Raw genomic sequence first — 10,582 nt, 5'->3', positions numbered from 1 at the left:
TTGGTGCTAAAATTAATGATACCACTTGATTAATCTAGAAGACTTTAAAATCATTTTGTTCAATTTGACATCATATCATTTTATTTTTATTTTGCAATAAAAAAAAAGTCTATTGACCAGGGGATTTTGTTTGGTACATATACAAAATTTTAAAATGTTTGGATAGATAAAGTGAAATTTGTCCTCTTTATTTACGCCAAAATCCGAACTTTTTTGAGAGAGACGCCAATAACACTCTGTTCTCTCAATAAGCCTAAAAAACAGAGCAAACAGAAGCTCACAATATGCAAGATCCATCATCAATATATTCACAGATCAATCCTCAGTTCCCAGATCAACAAGTCCTGAAATGCCCTAGATGTGATTCAATCAACACGAAGTTTTGTTACTACAACAATTACAATCTTTCTCAGCCACGCCATTTTTGTAAGAATTGTAAAAGGTATTGGACTAAAGGAGGTATTTTGAGGAATATTCCAGTTGGTGGAAGCTCTCGTAAGAACACAAAACGATCTTCTTCGAATAGCTGTAAACGCTCCTCAACGATGACGATTTCATCTTCAACTTCATCAGAACAAAATTCAAAAACAGAGCATTTTGATACCCCTGTTGTTCGGAACAGCCCGATTGTTGACGCCAATGGGCCTTTCGGCTCGCTACTAGCATCAAACGGGCCGGAGATAGGGAATTTTTTAAATGTTTTGAATCCTAACGGGCCCGATTCGGGCTCAGACGCTGCTGCCGCTCAAAGTGGGAATAGTAATAATAATCATGAATTTTTGGGTGAAGATTCTAATTGTTGGAATGGTACTAATGGTTGGGCTGATCTTGCTATTTACACCCCAGGTTCAACCTTTCAGTAATTAATTAATTAATTAATTACAATAGATTATTAGAACTTTGTATTAGTACTACTAATACTTATGAAAATGCACTTATCTTTTTCTAAGCATGAATGTTGGAAGTGTTGTTTGCGGATTGTATACTATTACTAGTAGTTTTCGTATCAGCTTGTCGTGCATCTCAGTTTTTTATTAATACATGTACTGAGTGACTCAGTTCATGTTTACGAAAACTTAATATTTTTACTTTGCATCAAACTAGTTTTGTTTGGGTAATGCTTAGTGTACGTACATAATTGTGTGTGATTTGAGATTTCATGTATGTTATTCCAAGGGAAATGATAAATTATGAAATTTATTACTTTTGTTTTTTATACTGATATTTTTCTCTCTCTTTTTTTTTTAAATTTTTAATGATTTGAAAGATATTTTTGGTGTATTGGTGACGATTATTTCAAGATTTGCCGTAGCTCCAATAATGTAGGCAAATGTATTAGGCGCAGTACGTACGTAATGGCAGACGTCTATTGACCATAATTACCAAATATTAGTTAGAGGGGTATGTATTAATAGTATAAATTACAAGTAATTCTTGAGATGGTAAATATTAGTTAATGAACTGATAAAATTTAAACCAGTTGTTTAGATAAATATCTACCTAAAAGTGGACTGAAAATTAAAAAATGAGATCTCTCAATTTAGTACATCCACCTTAACTTGGTAATTACCTTGTAAACAATTCAATTGTTATAATAGGCGTTTGGACAAAAAAAATGAAAAGTTTAAAAATATCACTATTTGAGAAAAGTCTTTTTTTTTTTTAAATAAAAAAAAATTGTATGAACAAAGGGTAGCAAAATCTTTTTTCTTTCCTCTAAGGTTGTGTTGAAAAGAAGAAATAGTGAGAAGCACATTGAATTGTTAATGTAGTAGTTGGTGGAGCTGCTAGTCAGAATGTGATGTGATGATTATCAACTAAATAAATTTGTCAAAATGAAGAAATTTTTTATCAAAATGGTCCACAAATCATGATGTACAACTCCTATATATGGACCACTTCTAAGTTCTGGGGAATTTATATTTGATTAATTCCTTCCTATCTTAAACCAACTCACATGAGAATGTGGTCCTATTATTCACTTGACCTACTCACCCTTTAATATTTTATATATATATATATAAATATATATATATATATGGGCCGTGTCTCAATCTCAGTGTGGCTGATCAATGTGATTTCTATGTTATGTATGGCCGTGCATATCATAATAGGTGTGTGTTTAATTCTTACGATTCCTTTATCCTTAATGTTGAAAAAATACCATATATGTGTATGTGTGTGCGATGACTAAATTTCAGTCATGAATGAGTTATGATTCATGCAAAAGTCAGAGTGAATGTGTTACAAAATGGTGTAATATTTCAATTAATTAACTACTTCAACCCTAAAGCTACTGCTAGTGTGAGTGATTGGTCTCTGTTTGCCAACCAAATTTGCAGCCTTTCTGACTTCAATTTCTGATATGACAATAAATGTAGTGGTCTATTTGTAAGGTGGAAAATTCATCATATTGTTTCTCATTTTGAAAAGAAATGAATACATAACCATCGATTTGTTTTGAGATCTTTTGGCAAAATTGAGTTGACTTTCAGTTTTTGAGGAAGTGATATGTCATTGTGCCACTAACTAGTGGAGGGACTTAGCTTAGTCATTACTTTTGATTACTTCAAAGAAGGGGAAGATTGATTGAGGGTCGGATAGTATTATTATAATTTTGATTTTTTATCGATTGTTCGTTATTATTTATTGGTTACGATTCATTTATTTGTATTTAATAAAGGTTTGAATTCAGACCTTAAGTTGATTTATTTGGTTTGAGAAGATTTTAATCATTGAGCTCTCTTTATATCATAAGGAGATAATTTGTGTGGAGAATTTTTATCGCCGATTTATTCACAATCACTGATCACCATCACTAACTCAACATCATTATTAATCATCACTATTGACCCCAATAACCTATGTCATCACAATCATCACTGACAACCATCATTATTGTCAATCACTATTGTCAGTCACTATCACATTTATTATTTTTATTATTTATATCATATCCTTGTCACCACTGCCGCCTTCACTACTACACTATTACGATCGATCCCTACTATCAATCACCCCACCATCTCAATTAACAATGTCGGCAATGACAACCAAACGCATCGTCAACCACAATCACCATCAGTTTTACACTATTGTGTAGTGATTATTCCTCATATATAGTATACATCTATGTATAATAAGTTTTACAGGTAATGTGCAATTGTTTCAAACGAAGGTCAATATTTAAGTTTGAGAATTTTGTGCGATTTCTATTTACTTTTTTTTTTTAAAAAAAAAGAAGTTAAAGTCAGGTGAATAAAGTGATGATAGGCCTATATCTATTGTATAATCAATATATAGGATATACATATTGATTATACACAAATTATGTAGTGATTATTCATCAACTATACATTATAAAATTATGCATAATGTTTAGAAGTAATATACAATAGATTCAAACGAAGTAAATATTGAAGTTCTCTAACTTCATAATGATATACTAAATGTACTTCGTTTATATGGATTTGAGCTCAAACTACCCTCATCGGACCTAAAACTTTCATCTTTGCAAGAGTTACACCTTGAGGAATCATTTCTGGACGAGCAATTACTTCAATATCTACGCACAACTTGTAATCATTTACAAGTTTTGTCTTTCAAGAGATTTCTGTTGCTAAACACCATGAAGATCTCATGTGACTGTCTCGAGCGCTTGGCAATCGTCGCGTGTGATAATTTGGATGTGGATGCTCCTAACTTAATGTTATTCACATATCATGTTCATTATGGAACCACACTCAAACTGAAAGGTTCACATTCGCTGGAAGCTCATCTCACCTTGATCCCAGAAACCATCGAGTCTCATTGGTACTCTAAGCTCACAAAGTCTCTTGGTAACTTTAATCATTCCAAGTCTGTTATCTAAGCTGCGATTGTGATGAGGTACATGGAATGAAACTGTCTACTTACTACTTACTACCTTGCCTGAATAAGCAGATCAGATGTGAATTTCTAACAGTTCCTTCTTTTTGTTTGTATAGGTGATAGTTATACCAAAAGACGTGAGAGGAAACTTCAATTAACACTCCATTTTATGCTACTAATGGTTTCCATGTAAACATTCATAATCTAGTGAAACATTCAGTTGTGGACGTTCTTGATAGTTTGTTTTGGATTTCTCCCCAATTGGGCACTGTATTAATACGATTCATAAGCTGATAAAAAGAGCTTTAACATTCTTTATATAGGTTTCATGATTGTGTTCTTGCAGGTTTTCGTTGTTTTGTAGTTTATATACAGATTACAGAGATGCATCAGATAAGGATGAGAGACCTTGTTGTACATGCGTATCTCTACCTTTTAAGTGTTGGGAAGCATAAGTTAGAGAGAGTCAAATTTCAAAATTTTACGAGCGCGTTGCTCGAGAAGTTGAAGAACTACATTTACATTTTCACAAATGCAGATGACTTGGAGATAATAGAAGTACCACCAGAATGCAGACTTTGAGCCAAATGGTCCATTTCATAATTTCCTTGGTTTTTTTTAGTGTTGTTGCGTCTTGGCTTAATTTGAATAAACTTAGCATGTCTTCTTGTGATGACAGACATACTATCAGCCCGTGTAATTCTATTACAAACTTTTTGCCTGCATGTTCATCCAAGGGGATTCTTAACCTTGAAAAGTTACTGGTTAAGAGGTACGTCATAGAAATGCAAGTAAAAAAGTTTACATACTTTTAATGAGCTGGTGTTAGCTGGTCTTCATTTTGTGGGTAATACCTACTATGATGTCCGATGGAAGATTGGGAGGGTGGACTACAGTATTTCCCAACTAAACAGTCTTCCACATCTACGCTGGGATTATAAAATCTTGGGCTAAAAATTCAACCGGTTTTGGTCTATCATATCATATCGTCCATTCCAACTTCCAAACGATGCACCAATATGAGTAATACGATTTAGAAGAAACAAACAATATGCTGTACTCATGATCCGCCTTGCTGAAAAGGTTTGCTCAATTTGTTCCAGTCCAAAAAAATGCAGTCAGAATAGTTGCATATTAGCACGCTGGGTGCAACAACTTGCTGGCAACAAAGTTGGGATATGAGTACCTGACCATCGCCTCATAACTTCAATTATTCAACTTGAAGTGTAAATGGGTATTTTACATATCCCTCAGATGAAGGTTTTCAAAGGAAAAACTTCAAATAAGTGTACGATGAACAGCAGTTATCAAGACCAAAGAGCGAGTTACATTAAGGAAAGAATAAAGAACCACAGTTTATATCAGAGCGCTTTCAGATAACAAAGTTTATAGATGCAGCACAACAACGAGCACATTGGCAAGCTGATCAGAGTATCCCAAGTCCACTAGCAATGTTCTATAAAATCTCATGTTTCCACTAAAACCTACTTTAAGGAAACACAGGCGGTAGAGTTTAGAAAATTCCTAATACAATATAGGACATCCCGTTACGATGCTCTCAAGCCTCAGCTGCTAAGGTATATAGAGTCATAAAGGGTCGTCATCATCCCTAAGGACCACAACTACTTCAGAAGTTCATATCATTGGACTTAGAGAACCTCAAGGATGACACAAGTTTTGTTGAAGAGGTGACTTATGTGGGTATCAAACTCCATAATCAACTACATTAAACCTCACATCTTTCTTAAGACTTTGAGAATTCCGGGATGTACCAAATGTTCAGCATTTGGAACTTAGGCGTATGGTACACATCCCATCAACAACAGGGAAAACACCAAAGCCAACCCATAGCTTCTTCACAATCGCATAACATCATAGATTCTCAAAAACATCAGAAAATATCAGTTCAAATCGGACACCAAGAATCCTCTACTACTCTGAAGAATAAGTTAGCATGGACATCCCAAATCTACATGAGAAAAGGCTTAAGATGCTGCAATGTCTAATAATGCAAACATACAGATGTCACAGGCTCAATTGGTAAAGCAAATTGACTACACAATCACAAGAGAGTAAAATGTACATAGAAGTGTTCAATCTTAATGTATGCAACAGATAAAACTCCACATACTGTATCACATTACACCAATACCAAAGGTTCTATATTAACAGAAGAATCTTCAGTTTCTCAATTACCCACGCGCCTTGAGCTCGGCAAGACGCCTGGACAGATCATCCTCACTGACCTTCTCCTCGTCCTTAGAAGATATAGCATGGCCCGCTGCTTGCGGAAGCCCCACGGACACCTCGAGTCCATAGTCATCAGCCACCTGTTGCATCAGGCTGCCCACCTGGTCCTCTGGGGTCGATAAGGAAGTACTTCCAGCCATAGAACTCTCCATAAATTCAGCTTGAACCTCCATATTCACAAACTGACGCTCGAATGAATCCATCGTCTCTGACATTTTCTGTAGATTCCCTGTGTTGAGTGAAGACTCCAGTGATTTGACGATCGAGGACATTGACTTGCTGATTGTCGTCATCTTCGCCTGCGTACACAAAATATATCACAATTTACTAGTTATACGTACAGAATCGAGATGTGGAAGCATCTGCGTCACTGCTTAAATGTTGTATCGATCTTTACCTGAGTATCCAGACGAGCCACAACGGCGTCAAGGCGAGAGGAGAGACGGAGATAGTTCATCTGTTCGCTGCGCTTGCGGATGGCGTTTTCAGCATAAATTCTAGCGCCGTCCATGTTACCTTTCTCGATGGCCTTCTTGACCTTAAGCTTCTCAGACTTTTCGTCTTTCTCGCATTTTCGGGCTTGGCGTTGGAGACTCTTCGATGTGAACTTGAGCTCCATGATCTGATTCATCAATTTCTCGGCGTTTCCCATTTTCTAACCTTTGGTGATTCGATTGTTTTTGGCGATTCTTCGCCTTTGATCAATCAATCACCTTTTCAATTTCTGAAGTTAGGGTTAGCAGTTCTCCCTTTCCGATTTTGGATATGCCCACTCAATTTTGTAGGGCCAGGGGCAATCGGGTCAAGTTTCTTTTCTTCATTGCTAATTCTTTACTTGATTTTTTGATCCCTTAATTTCTGATGAATTTCGAGTTTGCTCCTCTTACTTTTTGATTTAGCGCATTAATCCTTCAATCAAATATCAATTGAAGTGTGCCGTCCTAGTCCCGAGTCAAGGCAATTTTTAAGATTATTATTACTCTCATGAATGAATTAACAACGCATACTTAAATATATTAGAAGTAACTTTAAAAATTCTTTCATCTTTAAATTAGTCCCTACAGTATTTCAAGTTTAGAATTATTTACCATTAATGACACAATTATATCATGTATTTGTTCTTGTCAATTGAGGAACAATTTTAAGCTTAAAAACAACGGTAAATAATGTAAATTTAATTCAATGAGTGGAGGAGTAACTAATGACACTCCATTTTGCTCCATTTCTTTGTGGACAAAGGTAGGCGTTAGAAGCACTTTTTAAATAAATACCTGATGTAATAACAGTTAACAAATTGTTAAACTTAAAAATATTTAGCCTATAACAAGAATAAAGTACATATTTTCATTGATTGAGGTTTAATAGATGTAGTAAAAATATCACAAAGACTAAATACAAAAGCTTATGATATATGAAGGACTCGTAATGCAATTTGTTTACTCGGTTATATCCTTTGCGTACGATTTAAGAAATCAATTTCTTCCGCTGCTACACTCCCTTTCCTTTTATTGGGTCCATGAATAGTAGTGAGAAACAAAAGATTTTAAAAAAAACTGGAACTCATTAATCAGAATAACTGCCATCTTTATAAAAATCTCAAATAGAACGTACGTTTTAGCCAAAAATCTAGAAAAATATGAACTCAAATAGCAAACTTTCGGGTACTCAAGAGGACATTGGGAAGAAAAAAAAAATCAAGTGCAGCTCATACAGCCTAGCCTAACATATTCTAGAATGGGAATCTAGGCCTGCCTGTTTCTCTTCTTGACACCAGATTTCGCAATCTTGAGACTCTTGTTCACAGCACTCAATCTTGCAAGGGATGCCTTCTTCAGATCTGGCCTGTAATAGTTATCTGCTACCTGTATCACATACAAGTTTATGCAAATTAAAGATTGCAACATCTGAAAATAGTGAAGGCAAAGAAAAACCTGCTGAGAAAAAATAATCAAATTATCTAACAAAAATACTGATGCTATGAAGGGTAGAGGTATATTCAACAGCATGTCTGGCAAACCTTACCTCATAGAGATAGAGAGGTTGTTTCTACTAGACCACCCTCACAGCTTAAAATAGAGGATAGCAGTTTGATAGGGAATACATAAATGAGATTAGTAAAACCAACGGAATAACGGGAAATGAAGAGCAATACATAACCTACAACAGAAAGGTGGAGGTATATTCATTACATAGAATATGTCAAGCACAATTTGGAGAAAATGGTGAACAGTAGACAGTAATAATTAGTCAGACACATTGTAATGCTCAGATAACTCCAATTGCCAGCTCTCTAGAAAGTGAATTTTTAATCCATTTACAACTTTTTGTATTCATCCAAAAAAACGTCAAACAAATTACAGAACATATACCAAGCCTTTTGAAACAATCAAGAAGTGAACAATCAAACCCGTGATCATTATAAGCAGCTAATATGCAGCTTGAGACCAAACAAATTCATGTAAATATACACATTCTACTGGTCAAAAAAGACAATCACCTGGTTTGATACAGCCTTGGCCATGCACCGAAACTCCTTCTTCATTACAGATTTATTCAGCAAACTTGAAGGCTTGTTCTGTTTCTTGGTCTTTGAAGTAGCAAGCAACACTGATTGATCTTTGCCTCCAGGCTGGATGGTCACAGTCTTCTTGTTTGCTAGGCCTACAAAGTCATGACAACAGCAGTTCAACTAATGCTTAACGCAAGCAATGGAAAACCAAAATAGCTAAAACTAGAAATCTAACTCATTCAGCAATGCAATGTTCCATTCAATGACTATTACAAATTCACGTTATTCTTTCATGTAAGAACATTCCATACGACATACTAACGGGCTTAAATGGCTTATCCCACATGCTAGGTGCTCTGTGGTTAGTTCGGTGTAAGGGGACAGTGGACAGATACTACATGTAGCCTTCCTTTTTCATTTCTACGAAGAAACTCAAACCCTTAACTGAATTTTGGTTCATCAGAAAGGTTATTCCATCATCGAGACATGGCTTGCCCACATAAAACATACTAATGGAATATGGAAAATAGCTGAACTTCATTACAGTTTGAATGCACACATGATATATATCCAGTTTTCCAACATCACATTAAGTGCAAGTAGTAAAAACAATATACTCCACAAAACAGCTATCAGTTTAGCTTGAAAAATAGAACATTTCCCCAAAAACCTATTAGCTGTATTACCGTATAAGCTCAAGGTACCACTATTCGCAACAGAAACCAAATTTGTTAAATCGACATAAGCAGAGGGTAATGTTTACAATACTAACCAGAATGCTTGTAAGAGTGAAGATTGTAAAGATTGTTAGGCTCTTTGCTGAATACGACACCGGCGGTACCATTACCAAACTCCTTCACCAAAAATGAGTTGTTTTTCTTGACGATCTCCCAAACCAGTTGCCCTGGAACTGTCGTCATTTCAACACCACCTACCCTGTCAATTGGATCACAAATAAAGCTTAATTAATCACGTCGATTGATCTGCAGAAAAGCAAAGATGCGTTCGGGACTTACTGTGAGTAGCAAAAGGGTCTGTAGAGTTTCGATTCGACGGCCTGTGCAAGAAGACGCAATAAACTTAAAAGGAAGACGCCAGTGAAACCCTAAAGGGAAATTATATTATGGGAACTGCCCCTCTCTATTTTATTTTACTATAATTTTTGTCGCATTTATGTTATTTTTGACAAATTTTATTTGCAAATCTTATTTATGCTGCTTTTTTACAAATATAATAATTAAAAGAATATTTATAATGAAGCACGAATCACTTAAAATTAAGGTGTGAGATTGGAGTTTGTAGTTCATTAATTACATATTTTATTTTATATTATATAACACAAAATACTGAAAAGAAAATATTGTATTTATAATCTTTATGTGATTATATCTTTTATCAAAAGTATATTAACTTAGGCATGGAGAATATTTCCTTGCATGATCATTTTTTACGTTGTTATTATCATTTAAACACATAAACTTACTAATTGAGTAATCTCTATTAAATTTATATGAATTTTATGGAGTAAATAAATAATAGTTTTATTGGGTTTTATTTGCCCTGATTTCTTACCATAAATAGGTTTTCCTTTTAGGAAAAGGTTTTGAATTGACTATTCTTTTTTGATAGGAAAATGTTTAGGACTCTATAAATAAAGGTCTTCTAACTTAATGAGCATTCACAATGTAGTAAGGGCTTTGAGAGTTTTGGTTAGAGGGAGAATTTGTGAACCTCATGTATTCCGAGTGAATTGGTTGAGGTTGTTTCCCTCTGTATTTTGTACTCTCATGTTTATAGTGGATTGCTCATCTCCTTTGTGGACGTAGGTCGATTGACCGAACCACGTTAAATCTTTGTGTCTTTTGGTATATTTCTCGTTGTCTTCTTACTCGTGGTCTTTGCTTTGCTAGCTTCCGCGTTTACACCTGCTTATTTCCGGTCCTAACAAGTATA

At 34.9% G+C, this 10,582-nt stretch overlaps 3 protein-coding genes and 1 long non-coding RNA gene across 4 annotated transcripts; 2 read left to right on the top strand and 2 right to left on the bottom strand.

The window, feature by feature from the left end:
* The first annotated feature begins 284 nt into the window (after positions 1–284).
* LOC101260544 (dof zinc finger protein DOF3.1) lies at positions 285–863 on the top strand. Its single transcript, XM_004241893.5, has one exon. The coding sequence runs from the start codon at positions 285–287 to the stop codon at positions 861–863; it is 579 nt and encodes a 192-aa protein (XP_004241941.1).
* A 2,287-nt stretch (positions 864–3,150) lies between these two features.
* Positions 3,151–4,682, top strand: LOC104648078 (uncharacterized). The gene is made up of 2 exons (XR_742101.3): positions 3,151–3,888; positions 3,987–4,682. It is a non-coding gene; the product is annotated as an uncharacterized lncRNA (long non-coding RNA).
* A 1,225-nt stretch (positions 4,683–5,907) lies between these two features.
* Positions 5,908–7,100, bottom strand: LOC101260829 (ESCRT-related protein CHMP1A). Its single transcript, XM_004241894.5, has 2 exons — positions 6,518–7,100; positions 5,908–6,419 (listed from the first exon to the last, which is right to left on the bottom strand). The coding sequence occupies exons 1-2, from the start codon at positions 6,770–6,772 to the stop codon at positions 6,063–6,065; spliced, it is 612 nt and encodes a 203-aa protein (XP_004241942.1). The 5' UTR covers positions 6,773–7,100; the 3' UTR covers positions 5,908–6,062.
* A 583-nt stretch (positions 7,101–7,683) lies between these two features.
* Positions 7,684–9,813, bottom strand: LOC101261128 (large ribosomal subunit protein eL28z). Its single transcript, XM_010324550.4, has 4 exons — positions 9,646–9,813; positions 9,402–9,565; positions 8,618–8,781; positions 7,684–7,982 (listed from the first exon to the last, which is right to left on the bottom strand). Exons 2-4 carry the CDS (start codon positions 9,547–9,549, stop codon positions 7,863–7,865), a joined length of 432 nt encoding a protein of 143 aa, XP_010322852.1. The 5' UTR covers positions 9,550–9,565; positions 9,646–9,813; the 3' UTR covers positions 7,684–7,862.
* Between the last annotated feature and the right edge of the window lie 769 nt (positions 9,814–10,582).

The sequence above is a fragment of the Solanum lycopersicum genome, chromosome 6 (assembly GCF_036512215.1).
Source record: "Solanum lycopersicum chromosome 6, SLM_r2.1".
Classification (NCBI taxonomy): domain Eukaryota; kingdom Viridiplantae; phylum Streptophyta; class Magnoliopsida; order Solanales; family Solanaceae; genus Solanum; species Solanum lycopersicum.
The sequence above is the reverse complement of the archived record's forward strand: the minus strand, read 5'-3'. Positions and strand labels throughout refer to the sequence as shown.